Below are 21,819 nucleotides of genomic sequence, written 5' to 3'. Positions count from 1 at the left end.
TTCATATGCAACCAACTTTTTTACACTGCAGCAAGACAGACTGAGTCCCGATCATATAGATACCCTCCTCAAAGCAAACTTTTTCAGAGGTTGGTACCTACCAAACTTTATACTTATATACAACATACATTTGCTGTAATGATCACCCCCCAAAAACCACTTGGATTGGTACTTTGTTACTATTTGCTCTAAAATTACATTTAATTTCAACTGAGTTTTCATATTCTGTGGAAGGTGTTGCAGGCAAGTGTTGATATTTGCTTCGCAAAATGTAGCAAACTTTATTATGACAATAACCCTTTGTTGTGACACTAATGTGAAAATAACTAGAGGCACCTTGTGTGTCTGTGTCCCTGTATCTGAAAGAAGACTGTTTGACTGGTGTAATATTCCACACACACAATTATACAGCTCATGTGACCATAACAAGACAGGTACCTTAGTTCCCCCCCCCCCCCCCCCCCCCCCCCCCTCTAAACCAGCACAGCATACTGTATGCAGCTCCAAAGGGGTTTAGTGCACATACAATTCTCCATATTTATCAAGCATATTTTGAAGCACTTTGTCAGGATATTACATTACACTTGACTCCCAATTGCAAAAAACAAAATCACTTATTATTTGACAATGTAGTGCAGCATACATATGTAGTAGATTTATTGTGGAATGATTTCCAATTTCATAATATATACTAATATAAGTAGCCTTTGTTCTTCATGAAGCTCGGGTGCCTCAAATTGGGTATTACAACGATTACAAGAGGCTCTCACATTTATGCTTCTCATATTAACCTGTGACAGGTCTGGAACTCTGCCAAAGAGATAACAAGGCCCTTCGAGATAATTACTTCCCAATCCATCAATTCTCCTTCTGGCCCACTCTCCTCCTGAAATAAATCAAACGTAAAAGAAGTTCTGTAGCTCTGACCATTTAAAGGCATTGAAGATTCGCCCCAAACCGCGTGCGGCCATCTGAAAAAGTTAACTTTCTGCTGCTTGCAAGTGACGTTTTGTTCATGTCGCTACAAAATGCAGACAGTCATGAAACGTGATACCTTGTTATATTTAGCTGGACCTGAGATGTCCATCGCTGTATCGTTTGTACACTGTGCTGTGGGTATTGACCACAGCTGTATGTACTGGCTGTACACTAGTGTCTAATTACCGACGGTAGCAAGCTGTGTGTGTATTTTCTGGGATCGATGGTGGTTGTTTAACACTTCTGTTACACCTCATTCGAAACTAGGTCAAATTACCCGCATTAGACGTTTCTTTTTGCGCGAGTCTTCACACCCTTTAATATGCTTCCATACAGGGCTGCTGCATCCTGATGATGCACTTCTCCGGAATAATTCTTAGCTCAGCTGAAATTGTTCAGCTAAGCAGCTTTCAGCTGTGCTATAGCAATTGTGTGGTTCTGAGGAAGTGCTGTAGCCTTTTGCCACTATGTTTTGAATGACTGTCATTTTTCAATTTGGTTTGGCTGAAATTTTGTCAGTAGCTTTTGAGAGTTAAGTTTTCATACGTGCAATCATATATTATAAATTTGAAGGTCATTGGAGGTCACGAGAGGTCATTTTCTGAAAACGTAAAAAATGCGATTCCTCCTAGAGCATTTTTCTAAATCTGCTGCAATGTTGTGAATATAACGTTTGACTGCTGGTGAACCAAAGTTGTGCAGTAAAAATATTTTTGTCGTATTGTGAGGGCCCAAACCAGGGCCTTCTGTAGTTTTCAGTTATAATGAAATGTAGGCCATAGGTCATATGCAAAGATCATGAAATAGGTTTTTCAACTATTTAGTATTCACGACCAGTATGCGTTTTGATGTGTGTAGCAAAATGTCATCCCTCATTTTCGGAAATAGTTCCACCCGTTGGAGACTTGATCAAGTCAAATATTTACTTGTTATTCAGGCTTTTTATCTAGTTTGATGTCATTCTCTGTACATGAATACTAGACAGATTTGCAATTTGAACTTTTCCACAGTTTGTGTTTAATACCACATGTGAGAATGACCTATATTGTTGAAGCCCATTCTGATTTCTGCTCATTAACGTTTCTCTGTGGTTGTAAACAAGTGGCAGTTCATTCCATTATTGTGTGGGTGCAAATTTTGAGAGCAATTTTGGGTCAGCACAATTCAAACGTGATATCTACAAATATTAAGCAGATTTTAGCAGAGGTGTACTTTCTTACATGTTTGTTCTATTATTGCATGAATTAAAACTACTAAGTGCATATAGCCTACAGTACTGTTGGTTCTTTGTTTTTTGCAATGGGGAAAAGCTTATCCCTCCTAGTAAGTACAACCATCTGTTGCATAAAATAAATTGGTGACAGTGTGTCCTCTTTGAAGGAATACAACATTTTAACATTGTAACAAACAATGTCTGCTATGAAGGAGCATAAGGCAAGGACAAGAGGAGATCGGAGGAAAGGAAATGACACCGTTAGCCGCCTATTTCTTGTATTTCTTGCATAGACAAAATGGGTAAAATGCTCAGAAATATTGCCAATCAAAACAAATTTCTCAAATAGAAGCTTAGCTGGCCTTCAGCAGTGTTGCTGCAACTCATTTATGAGTGTTGAAATCATAATAGATCCTACAAACAAACCAACATTAGTATTTGAACCCAACAAAGCATGAGAGATATGCTTTAGGAGTGTCAATGGCTAATAATCATCATTACATACCTAGATAGATACATACCCTGGAATTAATCAAAGCATGAGATGAATGCTTTAGGAGTGTCAATGGCTAATAATCATCATTACATACCTAAATAGATACATACCCTAGAATTAAACAAACCAACATTAGTATTTGAACCCAACAAAGCATGAGAGAAATGCTTTAGAAGTGTCAATGGCTAATAATCATCATTACATACCTAGATAGATACATACCCTGGAATTAATCAAAGCATGAGATGAATGCTTTAGGAGTGTCAATGGCTAATAATCATCATTACATACCTAAATAGATACATACCCTAGAATTAAACAAACCAACATTAGTATTTGAACCCAACAAAGCATGAGAGAAATGCTTTAGAAGTGTCAATGGCTAATAATCATCATTACATACCTAGATAGATACATACCCTGGAATTAATCAAAGCATGAGATGAATGCTTTAGGAGTGTCAATGGCTAATAATCATCATTACATACCTAAATAGATACATACCCTAGAATTAAACAAACCAACATTAGTATTTGAACCCAACAAAGCATGAGAGATATGCTTTAGGAGTGTCAATGGCTAATAATCATCATTACATACCTAGATAGATACATACCCTGGAATTAATCAAAGCATGAGATGAATGCTTTAGGAGTGTCAATGGCTAATAATCATCATTACATACCTAAATAGATACATACCCTAGAATTAAACAAACCAACATTAGTATTTGAACCCAACAAAGCATGAGAGATATGCTTTAGGAGTGTCAATGGCTAATAATCATCATTACATACCTAGATAGATACATACCCTGGAATTAATCAAAGCATGAGATGAATGCTTTAGGAGTGTCAATGGCTAATAATCATCATTACATACCTAAATAGATACATACCCTAGAATTAAACAAACCAACATTAGTATTTGAACCCAACAAAGCATGAGAGATATGCTTTAGGAGTGTCAATGGCTAATAATCATCATTACATACCTAGATAGATACATACCCTGGAATTAATCAAAGCATGAGATGAATGCTTTAGGAGTGTCAATGGCTAATAATCATCATTACATACCTAAATAGATACATACCCTAGAATTAAACAAACCAACATTAGTATTTGAACCCAACAAAGCATGAGAGAAATGCTTTAGAAGTGTCAATGGCTAATAATCATCATTACATACCTAGATAGATACATACCCTGGAATTAATCAAAGCATGAGATGAATGCTTTAGGAGTGTCAATGGCTAATAATCATCATTACATACCTAAATAGATACATACCCTAGAATTAAACAAACCAACATTAGTATTTGAACCCAACAAAGCATGAGAGATATGCTTTAGGAGTGTCAATGGCTAATAATCATCATTACATACCTAGATAGATACATACCCTGGAATTAATCAAAGCATGAGATGAATGCTTTAGGAGTGTCAATGGCTAATAATCATCATTACATACCTAAATAGATACATACCCTAGAATTAAACAAACCAACATTAGTATTTGAACCCAACAAAGCATGAGAGAAATGCTTTAGAAGTGTCAATGGCTAATAATCATCATTACATACCTAGATAGATACATACCCTGGAATTAATCAAAGCATGAGAAGAATGCTTTATTACGAGTGTCTAAGGCTAATAATGATCATTACATAGGGATATACACAAGCCCAGTGAGGATCCCTACTTTAATAGTAATACGAATGTTAATGCATGAACTGTAGACAATTTGGTTTATAGTGATTACCTCTGAGTTCGGAGAGCATTGTTGGTTTCTAAAGGAGCTTTAAAATCAGACATTGTGTAGTACTTGTCCGTCACAGTCTTTAGTTGTAGTTTCTTCTGCCTGGCCAATCTGTAAGATTATCAAAAATATACATGTTAAACTTTCGATCACAGAAAAATTTACAACAAAAGTCTGGTAACCAGGCCAAAATACTGCAATTCTGCAGTTTTAACAGCTTGCAAATCGTGAAAATTACTTAAAATGAGCTATTATTGCAACACTGTTGTAAATACTGCACTAATTTCTATTTCTTACATTACTTATATTTACTTTATCAAGAATTTGTTCACCATGTTTAAAATATGTTACGCTTAGTAAGAAAAGGAACAATTACATAGATGTTACTGGACTCATTGGATTAACTGTTTTAGTTTAACAATCTTCTGAATTGGGAAAATTAGTCAATTGAAATTAAACCCTGGGTACATGACATGACAATAACAAAAGAACAATCTTTGAGCTGATAGTTTTGGTCTTTTTTTGCAATATCTAGGAATAAAAATGTTGAGTAAATTCCTTTAACAATCGTTCATGCCGGTTCTCTGGGAAGGAGGAATAAGTCGAGATGTCCAGGGAGAAAATTTACCTGAATAGCTCGGAATAAGAGTTTTGGAGCTGAGTATGTCTGAGTTCAGCCTTGCTGAGAATTTGCACAGATGGATCAATGGTATTAGTAGATGATGAAGACAACTTGCTAACCAATTTGGCACTCCTGTGAAAAAGAGGTAAGCAGCTAGGCTTGAGATGTGAATGAAATGATGACAATGATATGAATGAAAGATGACAATACCACATGCTAACAAGATTAATGATGTCAATACATAGCAATACCTCACAGTCACATAGGCACCAAAGCAATATATATGTGTGTGTTTGTATATATATATATGTATATATATATAAATTTAAATTGTAATGAGTTGTAAAATCCAGAACAGTGCAAAAACTTCCAGCCTCCACTGGGATTCGAACCCGGGCCTCCCGCTTTATATGCGGACACCCTAACCACTAGGCTATGGACACTGATTGTATGTCCAGAGGTACGAAACCGGTAAGGAAGGTCGTAATTCCACTGTAGGTGTTTGTTACTTGTATCAAACAATACTAGTTCTGTTTTGGTGAAATATTTTGCATTACCATTACTATATATATATATATATATATATATATATATATATATATATATATATATATATATATATATATATATATATATATATATATATATATATATATATATATATATATATATATATATATATATATATATATATATATATATATATATATATATTTATATACATAAAGACCGGAAAAAAAAAAAATGGAAAGGTTTCAGGAATTAGCAATGGCATTGTGACACTCATGGTAGAAAAACAACATGAGTGAACATACATCAGTGAACATAAATAGTCTCTGAAATGTGACATACTATAAAGTGAAATAGAGTGAATAGGAATAAAGAATTGCTTTGAACCAAAGCCAGATTAGGCAATAGCCGGTCCATCTCATGACTGACCATATAAAATGCATTCAAGACAGAATGGTCAGCATTTGATGAGAGTCAACATTGTCTCTGAGATTTCTGTGGGCTTGAATTGATACATAAATCTGTCTCTAATGTTTGTATCATTCCTTTACTCTTTGAGTGACCTGTTTTTATAGTAACCAAGTTAGCTACTGTTATACTTTAACTTTCAACTTATAATGATTACTCCACGTTGCGGTATAAGGTCAGACAACAATGATGCCCCATTGAATATGGTAAAGTAAATGTAAGAGGTATGTTTTTGTCACAGCAACTGACTACTTTAAATGGACAAAGTGCCACAAAAATGAAATCTCATTGTCCAGACAACATCTAATAGTATTAAAAAAAAGTAAAACTTTTTAAAAATTAAAAAAATTAAAAAAAAGAAGCTTTCCAAATCTGGCAATCTTGGTCACCTTTTTGTCTAGGGCCCAGAGGGACGTCAGGGTGCTAAAGGACCGAGAGGTTAAAGTGATGTAATGATGTGCAGATTAAAGGGGTTTAGAATCTTCAAAGTAATAGGATACCAGTTAGCGGTATATATGAGAAATACTACCAGACAGATGTTAAATATTAAACCATGAATGCTTTCTATTGCAGGTTTAATTAATGATACAATCATTAAGGAAGCTATAGTCTTTTGACTTAATTGGTCATGAGGACATGAAACATGACTGATTATTTTTCTTCTCCTGCAATACCTAACAGCTTATCAAGTAAAATAATAACTGGAATACAGAAGCAATGAAATCAAGTCTTGTTTCTTAGAAGAACTTCAATGTATAGTTTGTTGGTCTTTGGCATAATCAGTTTCACAAATTACACTGATCAATTCACACAAGTCCCTCGAAAGCACCGCTGTTCTTCTACGCAATCAAGTTCAGTATGTTAAACAGGGAGAACAACTGTTGATTTGTGCAAAGGGTCGCTCCCCATAGACTCATAACATTTTTGTTCATTTTGTCAAGCGAGTAGCATTAAACTACACAAACACTCTCTTGTAACACAGTAATACTAATTAAAAGCTGACTCACAGTTCGCTGTATTGTTAATGAAACTAACACAATGTTAAGTAAACAGATTATTACCTGTCTGACATCATCAATTGGCAATTCTTCAACTTGTCCCAATAGGGACTATTGCTTGTACAACTACTATTCCCCAGGTCGTCAAGTTCATTGGCACAATCTGAGGTAATTAAATTCAAGCTCAATTAAATGACTATGTAATCTACTATGAAAGAGGTCATGCATAGGTGAGCGAATACTTACTCCTCGCTGCAATCCGCTGGATATATCAGATGGTTCCTATTAGGAAATGGTGCAGAACTTAATGTTAGTCATTGCATGATTCTGGGTCATAGCTATTGAGTAAGACATTAGGATGTGTAAGGCTTTCAAATGCAAGGCTGTGCAAATGGGTTAATCTGTGAGTAGTGTAGGCAATTGATGATATGAGGTCAATATTTACTGGCAAGCAAAACTGAACAAGCAGACTAATGTAGGAAATGGGTGAATAAAAAATAGAATAATTCCCTAAAATAAATAAATGTGCAGCATGGCTAAAACCATAACATATAATGAAGGGACTCTAAGACAATAATTTGATTCAAATGTAGACCCTCTTGAACTGTTTCATGTCAGAAGCATTGAACATTGAATGTAGCCCCTTAATTCTCCTATGCGATTCTAAGAAGGTGAATAAAAACACTTTTGGTTCAACTGCAATCAAACAATCAGGCTTTAAAGAGGTCCCATGGTGCTTCTTCCTGATCATATTTCACCTACTTTCCTTGACTAGAGAATGTTTAAAACAATTTTCCTACCTAAGAAGAATATTGAACAGACAAGGCCTTAATTCAAATTTTACACTGCTATGATTGTTTCCCCACAATTTTCTTCTCTACTATTATAGCAAATAACTAGAACATTATGCACACTTGGAGGACTTGTGATTTGGAAAACAGGCATTGCAGGGATTGAGGTGCATATATTAGGAATATTTCAAATGGAAAGCACATTTAACTTCCACTGTAAGCAGGAAGTGCCCAAAGTTATAGATAGTGAAGTACTGCTACACACCAAAAAGCATTGTGGTATTTGAGAGGGGATTTTTTTATTTATCTAAGCTACTTTTGCAATGTGTCAGTTTCAAACAACAGACAATTTAAGTACACAGGGAACTTAATAGGTTACCGGTACAGCAGACATTATACTCTGGCCAAATACTGTAATATATTGTGAGAGCATGGTGGCCAATTGGCTAAGGCTTCGGACTCGTGATCCAAGGATTGCTGGTTCGATTTCTGCCTGGTTCATTACGTTGTGTCCTTGGGCAAGATGCTTTCATCTTGCTTGCCTCTTTCCACCGGGGGGGGGGGGGGGGGGGTTAAATGGGTACCTGTCAGGTAACTTGTCATTGGGTGCAGTATATAACTGCTGCCGACTGGAGGGATTGTCTCTGGGACAGGTTATCATTGACCAGAGGTAATATAACGTATGTAAAGGGCTTTGAGACCTGGTATAAAGCCCTATATAAAAAGCAAATATTATATATAATATAGTTACTGACTCACATAGTACGTTGATGCTTAATATTGTGATCTAGCCGCTCTTTCCATATATAGGTATTGGTCAATTTGTTTGCATGAGCACTCTTTGTTTGTCTAAATCGAGTATCCTTGGCAGATGGTGATGCTTCAACCTGTAGGGGAAAAAAGAATAGGCAAAACTACATTAAGTCAACAATAAAACTGATGAATTGATTTTACAGCACCATCTTAATATTTAATCAAACTTGTTCTCTAAGACTGATGAGCAAAATGATTAATTTATTTACTGACATGTGTAAACACTGATTGACAGTAACAGTATCATCAATGACAAATGGAGTTTACAGATACTTTACATCCACAGAACATGCATCTGCACTGCTGGACGAGATTAGATACCAATGCCAATGATGTTACTTGTCAAACTAGAGGAACAATAATGAGTCCAGTCACTGGGCAGGTGATTCGGGGTAAAAAAAATCAGTCAAATTTCTATCTGAGTTAAAACGGAGCCTTCACCATGCCGTTCGTCAATTACGTTCGAGTAGGTTTATCACTGACTTCTAGTGAAAAGATCAATTCTTTAAAACCTGATGTAAGTCTTTGGTATTGCATCAAGGAACAGTATTCAAGCGGTTGTCATGATTGGTTAATCCATGATTATTTACTTCATGAACAAATATTTAGGAAAATTCTTATTTGAACTTCCTGTGTGAAAATAATGAACTACCTTCAATTAAATTCTGCAAGCATAATGGGCGGCTTGGTCAAATCTTGACATAATCTGGTACAGTGATCATAGTACAAACCTTGTTTGTGATTGCAATCCACATATAACCTCATCAATCTCACATCGTACAACCCCATGTCTTACAATCCTTACCTTCTAGTTTGTAAGTGCTCCTCGTGTTGTGACAACAGAACCAGCTGGAAGATTTAAATTCCAGTTTTTAATCATTCCTCAGCTCTTGGTTACTAACTTCACCAACCCCATGTCATACATGCCCTATATTCCAGTTAACTGTGCCTCATCTCAGAGTTTCTAAGCTCACCAGCCCTGTGATTCAAATGCCTCTTTGAAGTAGTAAATATTTTGCACCCCTTGGTTACTAACCTCACCAACCCCATGTCCTACATGCCCTATATTCCAGTTAACTGTGCCTCATCTCAGAGTTTCTAAGCTCACCAGCCCTGTGATTCAAATGCCTCTTTGAAGTAGTAAATATTCTGCACCCCTTGGCTACTATCCTCACCAACCCCATGTCCTAAATGCCCTATATTCCAATTAACTGTGCCTCATCTCAGAGTTTCTAAGCTCACCAGCCCTGTGATTCAAATGCCTCTTTGAAGTGGTAAATATTCTGCACCCCTTGGTTACTAACCTCACCAACCCCATGTCCTACATGCCCTATATTCCAGTTAACTGTGCCTCATCTCAGAGTTTCTAAGCTCACCAGCCCTGTGATTCAAATGCCTCTTTGAAGTAGTAAATATTCTGCACCCCTTGGCTACTATCCTCACCAACCCCATATCCTAAATGCCCTATATTCCAGTTAACTGTGCCTCATCTCAGAGTTTCTAAGCTCACCAGCCCTGTGATTCAAATGCCTCTTTGAAGTGGTAAATATTCTGCACCCCTTGGCTACCAACCTCACCAACCCCATGTCGTACATGCCCTACATTCCAGTAAACAGTTTCTCATCTCAGAATTTCTAAGCTCACCTCCCCTGTGATTCAAATGCCTCTTTGAAGTAGTAAATATTCTGCACCTCTTGGCTACCAACCTCACCAACCCCATGTCGTACATGCCCTATATTCCAGTTAACTGTGCCTCATCTCAGAGTTTCTAAGCTCACCAGCCCTGTGATTCAAATGCCTTTTTGAGTTGGTAAATATTCTGCACCTCTTGGTTACTATTAACCTCACCAACCCCATGTCTAACATGCCCTAAATTCTAGTCTTTGACCTTTTCACACTTAGGTTACTAACCTTACAGATCTCATGGTGAGGGCATTGTGGTCAAGTGGTTAAGGCAGTGGACTTGTGATCTAAGGATTACAGGTTCGAGCCCTGGCCAGTTCATTACGTTGTGTAATTGGGCAAGGCACTTTATCTCCATTGCCTCTCTTCACCCAGGTGTATAAATGGGGACTTGCAAGGTGACTTGTAAATATAGTTGCGTGCGCCGGTTTGTGGCTGTACCCTATGGGAAGTCCCCCAGGGGACACATGGCTGTGGTGCCCCAGGAGAGATTGTTTGAACTGTGCACACTTTGGTGTATAGGTGTGACACGTTACCAATGACCAGGGTTAAGTACAGCGCGGGGAGACGATATTGTAAGTTGCGCTATATAAGAACTGAGAATTATTTTTATTATTATGGCTCTTACCTTTCCTAGGTGTGCATTTTGTGCTGACAAGAGATAGTGATGTTCTCCGTAGATCCTCTTATGAGCATTCTCCATAGCTCTTTGGAGAGGTGTTTTGTTGGAGTGAGGTCTAAAGCCTGGTGGTCCTCTTTGCTATATTGATCATAAATAAAATACAGATGCAAAAATTATTCAGAATTCAGGCAAATAAAATACATGGATCTTTAATGCCATTATACATCTATAAGTTACAGAATTGGTACTTTCACATTTTACTGTTAGTCAAATTGAGCAGTGCATCAATAAATGTGACTAGTATGGTGCTGTACGGTAACCTAAGCATGTTCCATACATTCACATACTGTGTTATACAAATGTAGTTGTGTGATAGACACTGTAGTTGCCCTGTCTGTAAGTCAATCGCAAGTGTAATCTACAAAGCTTGAACGAAAAGAGCCAAAATTGTCACAGGGAAACACTTGAGACACTTTCATGGATTATTCCTCCGATATGGTAGAATTATTCAGCAAAATTCAACGAATGTGCAAAGTTAGGGAAATATTTCCCTGTTTCGAGCAGTTTGATTCCTGACCTTTACAACTAGATATCTCTTTCTATTCCTGGCAGAATCTGGTCAACCTATCCATGAAATCACATAGCTGAATTGATAGAACTAAACCCCTGCGCAAAATCAATGAAATTGCCATTTTATATATATATATATATATATATATATATATATACATATATATATATATATATATATATATATATATATATATATATATATATATATATATATATATATATGTATAAATATATAAATATATATATATATATATATATATATATATATATGTATACATATGTGAGAATTAGTTGAGACTAGTGGAATACTAGTAGTTGTTACTCAGAGTTTCATGCGTTTGAGCGATCATCAGACAACTCAGCACCTATACTTCGCTCTGTCCACCGGACATAGAGCACTCTGCACCAAGATAGACGCCAACCAACCAAAGGTATATATAGATATATATAATTGAAATTGTAGTGAGTTGGAAAATCCAGAACAGTGAAAAAACTTGGGACTCCCGCTTTTATGCAGAAACCCTAACCACTAGTCTATGGACGCTGATTGTATGTCCAGTAGATCTACCGGTAGGGAAGGTCGTAACTCCACTAAGTAATATTAAGTAATAATAAGTAATATTTATACAGCGCATAATCAGCAAAGCTGCTCAAATCGCTTTACAAATGTAAAACCTAAAAACAAATAGTAACAAAAACCGAAATATTAAATATATAGAACCAATAAGCCATAAAATGTAAAAGCCTAAAGCAACAATAGGAAAAACACGATTAAACGATTATAAAAAGAAAAGAAAAAAAGAAGCCCAAACCGCATAGACATTTGTCACTGTAAGCGTTTGTCACCATTATCGAACAATACCAGTTGTTGTGGTGACATATTTGTTTACCCTAGAGATCAAACATGTTTCTGTAGATCAGTCCTGACAGAATTACCTAACAGGGTCAAATAAAGTCTGGCATCATCCTTGAATACAGGCAAATGTATTGAAATGAGAAAGGTTCATCAGTACTTTATTTCTTTACAAAAACCACCAAAGTTTAGATACAATAGACTTCTTTGAAAATACACCTGAATCTACCTATGGATGGAAAAATTCTCATTGTTACTGATTGGCAATGAACAAAAAGAAAACCAAACCACAGGAAGTGTGAACTGTGAACACGATAACCACATAGCACAGTTTATAAGGAAATATACAAGGAAATAGCATAAAAGTCAATAAACATTCCTAATGTATTTTGCTTCCTCACGACAGCTATCATAAACTAATCAAGAAAGTCTGAAATTCAAAGAAAAAACTGCCTTGGTAAATCTGTTTCAAGATGTCAACTGTGTCAAAACAAAGTCCCTATCAAAGCTATGGAACCCATGTACCCCATATTGTCTACAGTTAGATTTAATTTTCAATAAATTAGATCAATTAGTATTGAAATGTGCACATCTTCAACCAGCACTGTGAGGACTTCAACATTTGAGCGTGTATGTGTATGTGCAAAACTGAGAAAATTGTGCAACAGTGATGTGGAAGAAGCACTTAACATATATAGTAAAAATTGGCTTAGGCAATAAACACTTCACAAAGTTAAAGTATTAGCAGATAAAAACAGCGTAGACTTCTCAATGGTGAGCAGAGTATAGGCCTTGAGTCCAAGCTGGTCTAGTTCACCCAATGACCGGAGTCACAGTACTACTTTGACCATCGTTGAAGTAGCATTAGAATGATTAATCATCACGTTTTGAAACGGATAGACATACCAGCATTGTGAATCATATGGCACCGATTGGTTTATCTTGCATAGTTTAATGTACCAAATTTCTTGCTTAGTAACTCATATCCAATTGAACTTCTAACTATACCCAAGTATATACTGTAAATTCAACTGCAAAGTAGATCACTTTCCAACTTTTAGTCATTCAAAATGAAAAGAAAAGCAGGCAAAACATCAGATCTGACACCTTCTCTTTCAGTCTTCCCTTTGAACTGTTTCCAGCACGAAGGTAACCAGAATGCAAATGTGAATGCATTGTGGTTTTGATAATTTTCCAACTTTTAGTTATTCAAAATGAAAAGAAAAGCTGGCAAAACATCAGATCTGACACCTTCTTTTTCAGTCTTTCCTTTGAACTGTTTCCAGCACGAAGGTAACCAGAATGCAAATGTGAATGCATTGTGGTTTTGATGATGTAACATGAGCAGTTTTCTTCATGAATCTGAAGTAATGTATAGTGAGGGTGTACATGTTTAAAAGGGATTCACGATTTGACCTCTGATGCCCCCAAATGACCTTTGACCTCCACCAAAAACAAAAGCCTAATGTAACTCAACGTGGTACTTTGACACACTAAATTAGAGGTCGGCCCAAGCTTCCAGTATTGAGATATCATGTTTACAAGGTTTTCACAGTTTGACCCCTGGTGACCCCAAATGACCTTTGCCCTCCACCAAAAACGATAGACTTTTTGTACTCAATGTGGTACTTATACACATTAAATATCAAGTCTGCCCATGATTCCCATCTTGAGATATTGTGTTTAAAAGGTTTTCAAAATTTGACCCCTGGTGACCTTTCACCTCCACCAAAAACAATAGGCTTTTTTAAGTTAATGTGGTATTTCTACACACCAAATATGAAATTGGTGTGACCTTCTCTTCTTGAGATATCGTGTTTACAAGCTGGGCAACGCACTCACACACACATACGCCATCATGAATGCAAAGGTTACAATTATCATCGAAACCAAAAAAGGCTACTGTACTACAAAAAGTTTAATGATATGATACAGACAACTCAGCTTCTTATCAGGTTGTGATGACCCAGACAAGGTTCTCTAACTTACACATACTTGTCAACAACTTGGCAACTAATGTGAAATTTTACTGATCTGATTTACATGAAATGCTGGATTTACTAATCATACTGTGACATCACAGTCATAGACTCCTGATATGGAATACACAGACTCACAGTGGTTACTTACTATAGGAATATCTTCTTCAATTGTAGTAAGCTCTAGGAATTATAAGCAGCAATGAAATGTATCCTACCAGCAAGAACACATAAAACAAAAGTAATAGCTTCGTCAAGCAATGATCTTTAACTGATAGGAAACTAAATACCAATGGCCCTCATTAAAAGGAACTTTAAAAACTCCTCTGAGAAACATAACCTGAGACACTCGATATCTAACTATGCCTTGGCAGTAAAAATATTTTTGGTCCGAGATACTAGGAACAACATAGTAAAATAAATAAAACAAGAACATACTTAAATATACAAAGGCTAAGAAGTAAAACCAGTTTTCATGTGATATGCTGCACACTCATTGTGGAGATTGAAGCAATCTTTTAGCAAAATCCTCGAGTATATAAAAAAACAAAAGCCACAATGAGAATCATGGATATAAATTAGCTATGAGAAAGGCTAGGATAGTTAAAAGAAAAGACTTAATTCAAACTTTACTGGTCCTTCCATACTATATTGCACCATGTTGTCATGAGGAATTGTAAAATGGCTAATACCACAATTCTAACAAGAATACACATTTCATTGCAAGACTACCAACCCAGAAAAAAAAGGTTTCTTTATCACAGAATAGAAGTCGGGGAGGGGAGGGGGTGAGTGGGGGGTGGGGTTGGGGGCAGTGAGAAAGCAAGGGAGAAGGGTTAGGTGAAAAGAGATTCCATATCATACTGTTCAATCACTATAACATATACCTTCTAGTCTACTCAGCAGAGTGAAGAACTTGAAGGGAATCATGGTTTATAATTGTCTACATCCATCTTCATTTACTTTAACATATCAGTAGATCAATGCTGCAACTTATGACAAGTTCCTGAATTGAATCCGAACTTTATTTGAACCATAAAATACAAATGCAAAATGAAACAATAAGATAAGAAAGAAAGGCTCAGGGGTTCAACCAGAAAGCTACTAAAAGCTGACTAATTATATTGAATACATTATGTCAGTTTTGGCATGTATGAAAGAAAATAATCTAGTATACCCTGATATGTACATACATACATGTCTATATCTATATCTATATATATATATATATATATATATATATATCTATATATATATATATATATGTATATAGATAGATATATATATATATATATATATATATATATTTATACAGATAGATATATATATATATATATATCTACATATATATCTACATATATATCTACATATAAAATTAAGAAGAAAACAGGGATTTCTCGTTGTGTTTCCAAACCACATGTAAATGATGACTTTGTCAGAAACATCTATGATGACAAGGAATTTTTTATTTCGGTCAAATTCCAAATTGAAAATTCTTGGTGACTTTATATATATGTAACAAACATAATAGAGGGCACTCTTAAAGAAAATCAAAATACTTCTGAACTTAAGGCAAATGAGGGCAGTATTACAGTATTACTTGATGACACAGCTCAAACCTATGGATTGAAGCAACAAACCCACCCTGGCTTCTGGCATAAAGGTTGAGTGTATACGACATCTTTGTGGCATGCCGCAAAAAGCTTTTTTTAAATATTCAAAATATTGCACAATGCAAAAGTCAGGTCCTCCAGAAAATACAGTAAACCAATCAAATTTCTTTCTGTTAATATTAATTTTCTCATCATGGGATATAAACTACCTGACCAGGTAAACTGCTATCACATGGTGAATATTTAGTGTAAGTTACCTCATCTTTCCAAGATTTCCCAAATGTTTATATTAGAGAAATTATTCCTTGCTGTACACTTTCCTATGAAACTTAAATGAAACGGACAGTGCAAAAGAAGTTCGAGAATTTTAATTGCGATCTTTCCACTATGTTAATACAAAAACGAGTCCAAACGAAGAAAATCACATTGAACAAGTGATGTCCGTAGTTAATGGTGCACTAAAGCTATGGCCACTTCAAACAAAACATACCTGATTGGTTGCAGGCATAGCACTAGCCGCTCGACTCTTTTGGGGTGAAACTTTTTTCCTCTTCATAATTCCATTGACCTGCTTAATAATTTGCATGAACAAACAACTTGACCCTGTTAATCCACACGGCTGGAAACTATTTTCATAATCTCAATTATACAGATGTGAGAGGACGATTGTAGTGCAAACACTATACAAATTCTAACCAAAATTTGATTTTTCTTAAAGTTGCAGTGCCAACACTAGTCAGAGAAAATGTTTTTCATTTAATGTTTGAATCAGAAATTTTGTCAAGTTTCAAACCTGTTTGTAAATTCTATTGTCCATAAGTTGTTGTAAACTCACAACAATGATGTTGTGTAGCCCATGTAATTTAAGCATTTAATTTCACTTTTTTCTGATTCCATATTCATTCAGGTGGTTGATAGAAGTAAGTGAATGTCCATTTACATTCTACTTCACAACTATACAAGAAGCACAAATTAGTTGAATAATATCATTTTATAATAAGGTAACTACTGTACTTCACCATCCAGTATGGCATCCTTCATGAGTTGTCATTCATCGGTTGAGAAAATAATTTCAATTTAAACGTAGCCAATCTTTGCAATCAAGTTCCAATCTTTACTTCAACTTTCAGAGTACTTCACTTCTTAATGCTCAGTTTTTCATAACAGATTTTTTAATCAGAGGGAGGTATTTTAATGACTCATTTATTTTAATTTCAATTTTCTTTTGTAATATTGAGATAAAAATTGGCCTCAAAACAAAGGTTCTTAAAGCAAAAGGTTGTATTTGATATGTATAAATAAACAAATAAATAAATAAATAAATAACTTTGTACACACATATACTTTACCACAAAATGAAATGTAACCCCCAGATAGTGTTTCCATGCAAAGAAGCAACACCTACTTTTGTCTATTCCTATTTTATTTGCAATTCACTGGCTAAGTATATTTTTACAAAAGTCCTACCCAGTTTGCTACTTTGACTAACTGATTCATGAAGAAACTAAACTACCATTCTGGCAGAGAAGGAGTGCTGAGCATTTGTACACAAGTTACATCAAATCTGCTTCTGATGTGAATCTAGTGTGATGTGGAATATGGTTGTATTAGCTATTGAACAGAACCAGCTGCTTTACCAACCGTTCCATTGATTGCTATTTGCCAGGCCTTCAGGTTCACTGAATCAAATCAATAATACTTACTGCTGGCATACCATTTCAAAGTAATACCCTTGAAGTGACCCTCATGCACTTTTTTATTTGAAAAAATGTTTCGAAATATCAAGCAGAGCCAGGAATCAACTTCAGCTACAAAACTGAAGCTTACAAGCGATTGTAATCAATGAGGGCAGTATTCATGAACCAACTTAAAAAGTCTACAATGTCGAGAAATACTTGACAAATGGATGTGAAATTCAATGACTGGAAAAGTATGAAGTTCCCTTTCAATGTATAATAAAACAGTTATAATCAGATTACAACAAAATTTCAGCAAACCTTGGTAGTAGCAAGTGAAATATTTATTATATTGTCTGTAACAATGCAAAAAAAACACACATTAAATGTACATGTATCCATGTTACTATGCTTACCTGTGCAGTTTTATGCTCTGACCGGTCATTCTTTGAGCTGTTGTTACCCATGGAGGAGAGGCCATCTGTACCAGGATGGGAGCTATGTCGATTGGAAGAATCTGGATGAGTGGTGGAAGAAAGATCACCATCTTTGACAGATACATTATTCATTTGCGATACCATCAAATTCTGTGGTGAGCCACCTGTTGTTCTAAGAGAAGGTAAATTTGAGAATCCCTTCTTATCTTCGATATAACTCTCTGTAGTAGGCAAAGTTTCGAGTGACACTACATTACTTGTTGCATTTCTGTTGTACAATGACTGAATGTAAGTCAGTCTCGAGTCCTTCTTGTCCACTAGTTGCTGTAATCTTGGTGTACTGGTTAATAGATCACCTACACTCAAATCTGATAACAATGGCAATTGAAAGCCACTTTCTTGCTTCAAACTTTGTTCCCAGACTCTCCTATCAGGAGTTCTAAGGCTTATAATTCTCTGATCATTTTCATTGGTTTGATCTTCACTCTTGTCATCATCATCGTCACAAGGTTCTGAGTTGACATGATGTTTGGATAAACTACCAATCTCAAAACATCCCTCTTCGGTGTATGAGATCGCTATTGGGGCCGGGTTTAAAGTGACCTTCTTTGGCTGCACTTTCTTGAGAGAATTCTTTCTCAGGGCACTCTGTTGAGCACTGTCACCGGCACCCTCAGTTTTACTCTGAACTGCAGAAGATGCAGGCCTTTCTGCTTGCAGTACATACTTCTGTCTGATACTAGACGCACTCTTAGATTTCAAGCACGATCTTGTGTTCGACGGTCGACTTCGGTTGCAATCAATACTACTAGCACTGCTTCCTTGCTCTCCTTCAAGGTTTTGCCTAGATTCTCTTGCTTGGTTTATCTCCTTTTCCTTCACTGATAAGATCTGGTGGACTTCTCTTATGTCTTTGTCAGCTTCCTGTTCTGGGGCCTTTACATCCTCACAGCTGACAGTGCTGGCTGATTGGACGCTCTCTACCTCCACACTGTCCTTTCCCTTGTTGTCGTTGCCTTGTACTGACTTCGGCCTGATATCGACTTGAACAGCTTCGTCGATGCCTTCTTTAACACTACTGTCACCTCTTACTTTGTCAGAAGAGAGATTGGTCCGATTGAGACTAGCAGTCTTGAATTCCTCATAGTTGAAAATACTTGGACAGGTCATGAACATAGAATAAAGGAATTGATCTGCACCATCTGTGGAAGTAAATACAAGGATATATTTAAGTGACACATACAGTTCATTAGAGTTGATGCAATTCAATATCATGACTTTTTGTGAAATGTCCACTTTCATACCATATTCATTTCCTAGGATATGAAAGTCAGTTCCTAGGGTGTGAAGGCTCAAACTTCATTCATAATTTCTGTCTCTGCTAACTTTTTTAACCCCCTCCCCCACCCCCTCTCAATATATGCCTAAAGTATGTACTACACTGTCTTGCTGTTCTTTGTCATCTCGTTCCTACGTGTAGTGTTCTGGGGGATGAAATATTGTACATAATAAAAAATGTCTGCAAAAATGGTACTAAAATGGCTGCCCACCTTAACACTCCTGGAGGCACTGAACTGAAACTAGGTTGGTCAGTGTGCACTAATGAAAGGTACCAACCATCATAGGATGAGACAATAACATGGGATGGACTTGCCATTTTTGAGATGGAGGTGAAAAAGTAATGTGTGTGAATGTGTAAGAAATGGTAAATGTATGCCCCTGACTACCTCTGTCACCAGTTATTGTTCAGTGGGTATGTATTTGACCAATCACACGTCACTTAATTCTTACAAATACAGAAGTGTTAGCAAGCACACTAGATAAAATTGATTGAAAGTGTTAATATTCATGCCTCTCAAGAAGAAAGGAAAATTAGAAAGGCTGGACATATGGTTGCAGAGATATTGACATTTAAAAAACATTATAAGCCCTGCCCACTCATTAATATTCCTGAGATAGGAACCAAAAACAATGCGGCACATCTACTCATCATAGGGCATCAATCTACCAAGCATGATATTGATGAGATATCATAAATTTAGAAGATGTTTTTGACAATTTCCTATTTTTGATAACCAATTAATGAGGTAAAAATTGTTATTGCAAAGAACATGTACTTACTACCTTATGTAGTTACATCACCAAGAGATATTGACATTTTAAACGTTTTATGTTATTAGCCCCATCCACTCGTTAATATTCATGAGATGGAAACCACAAACAATAGAACACATCTACACATGTCAAGTAGCATCTAGCTACCGCTCTGACATGGATTCAACTTGTGGTTGTTGCTCAGATATCATGTTTACAAACTAGCTGTTGCATCTACACACACACACGCACACACCAGCACAATTGCAATGGTTACTGAGCCTTCGGCCATCGTAACTAAAAATGTATTAAAGCTGAAGGACAAAATCTACAAAACTTATGATATGTTGATTATTAGTACAGTAGACAAAGGACTGGGTAGGAGTCTTCCAGGGCCTGTTTCCATCACGATTTCACAATCTTGTACCAAAACAACCTATTATTTTTCCAGGAGGACTAAAGTTAAGAAATTGACACATAAGACAACATTATATTTGCAATTCACTACTACATCACTGCACATGTGCAAGTTTATTTGGCATGTCCATTGTAATGTAAATTTTGCTGATTCTTTCACTGTTTCATCTACTCTGCCCTATATCTTACCTTCTTTGGTGTTGTGTGCCTTCTTTATCCATCCCGTAATATCTGAGGTTGAAAGCAGAGAAATGACACTATACATGAAGAAATTGGAATTGTACTTAAATATTGAAGACCTGTACAATAATATTCATTTGATTCAGTTATATCACCCCCTGAACATACTTCATAACTCTGTAACTTAGTAACAAAGATTCGGTATGGTTCAGATATTAGGTGTAGTGTGTGACTACAACTTCTGATGACCCAAGTTTTAAACAGTTTCAAATCCAACTGCAACTGCAAGGATGTTCAATCCTAAAATATGGTTTTCCAAAACTTAAACCCAAAGTGGCCAAAATGTTTGAAACATCAGTGCTGGTTTCGCTGGCTTTAGAGTCAGGATGTTTTCCTAAACAACTTTAATCAATCATGGTTGAAAAAATTGTGAAACGATCCATAGGGCAGCCTGGCTGGATCTTTTTCATGTCTTAATCCAACACTTAAAGCAGAGCATGCATGTTATAAACTAAGCATACTTTATCTTTGTAAATATTCCCCATGACAACTGCTAATTATCCTCAGCAATTAATTAAGTTAACTTTGAGTTTTGTTTTGAAAGTTAGCACACATAAAGGTATCACAATTCTCTTTAACATGAACAAGGCAATCTAATAATACACATTAAATTGTCATGATGGGGAGATGCTGGAAAGTCAACCAGCTGCTGGAAGGACTAACTTCACACCACCAGAGTAACAAGTTAACAACCCACAATGTGGTAACTTGTCATATTAGCAAAAAGATGAATTAGTTTAACACACAGCTGTACACATTGTATCTGGTAGACGTTTCACTGCATTTACGCTAAACTTTATTAACAATGCAGCATATCAGCTTCTTAGCTAACTACTGACTATTTGCACATCAAAAGCAATTCACCATGCAAGACCACCTCAAAATTAAGAAGATTGAGGTTTTTGTGCTGACTTTTGACTCCCACTAAACACAGTACAGTTGAATTCCACTCTTTATGCTTTTAAGCTACATGCTTAGTATG

General features: G+C 36.1%; 1 protein-coding gene across 4 annotated transcripts in view; it reads right to left on the bottom strand.

The window, feature by feature from the left end:
- Positions 1 to 462: 462 nt before the first annotated feature.
- Positions 463 to 21,819, bottom strand: part of LOC139976845 (uncharacterized) — a 31,373-nt gene continuing 10,016 nt past the window's right edge. Inside the window, exons 3-11 of one of the 4 annotated variants that reach the window (XM_071985677.1) lie at positions 20,787 to 20,828; positions 18,066 to 19,288; positions 16,464 to 16,544; positions 10,962 to 11,093; positions 8,597 to 8,724; positions 7,293 to 7,328; positions 5,077 to 5,202; positions 4,452 to 4,559; positions 463 to 886 (exon numbers count right to left, since the gene is read on the bottom strand). In XM_071985677.1, coding sequence (XP_071841778.1) covers positions 859 to 886; positions 4,452 to 4,559; positions 5,077 to 5,202; positions 7,293 to 7,328; positions 8,597 to 8,724; positions 10,962 to 11,093; positions 16,464 to 16,544; positions 18,066 to 19,288; positions 20,787 to 20,828 — 1,904 coding nt within the window. In that variant the 3' untranslated portion in view covers positions 463 to 858. The remainder of the gene's footprint in view (positions 887 to 4,451; positions 4,560 to 5,076; positions 5,203 to 7,292; positions 7,329 to 8,596; positions 8,725 to 10,961; positions 11,094 to 16,463; positions 16,545 to 18,065; positions 19,289 to 20,786; positions 20,829 to 21,819) is intronic. The other 3 variants (XM_071985684.1, XM_071985691.1, XM_071985702.1) reach the window with 3 other exon arrangements.

Source organism: Apostichopus japonicus, chromosome 2 (genome assembly GCF_037975245.1).
Source record: "Apostichopus japonicus isolate 1M-3 chromosome 2, ASM3797524v1, whole genome shotgun sequence".
NCBI lineage: Eukaryota > Metazoa > Echinodermata > Holothuroidea > Aspidochirotida > Stichopodidae > Apostichopus > Apostichopus japonicus.
This window is presented reverse-complemented; position numbering and strand designations above follow the sequence as displayed.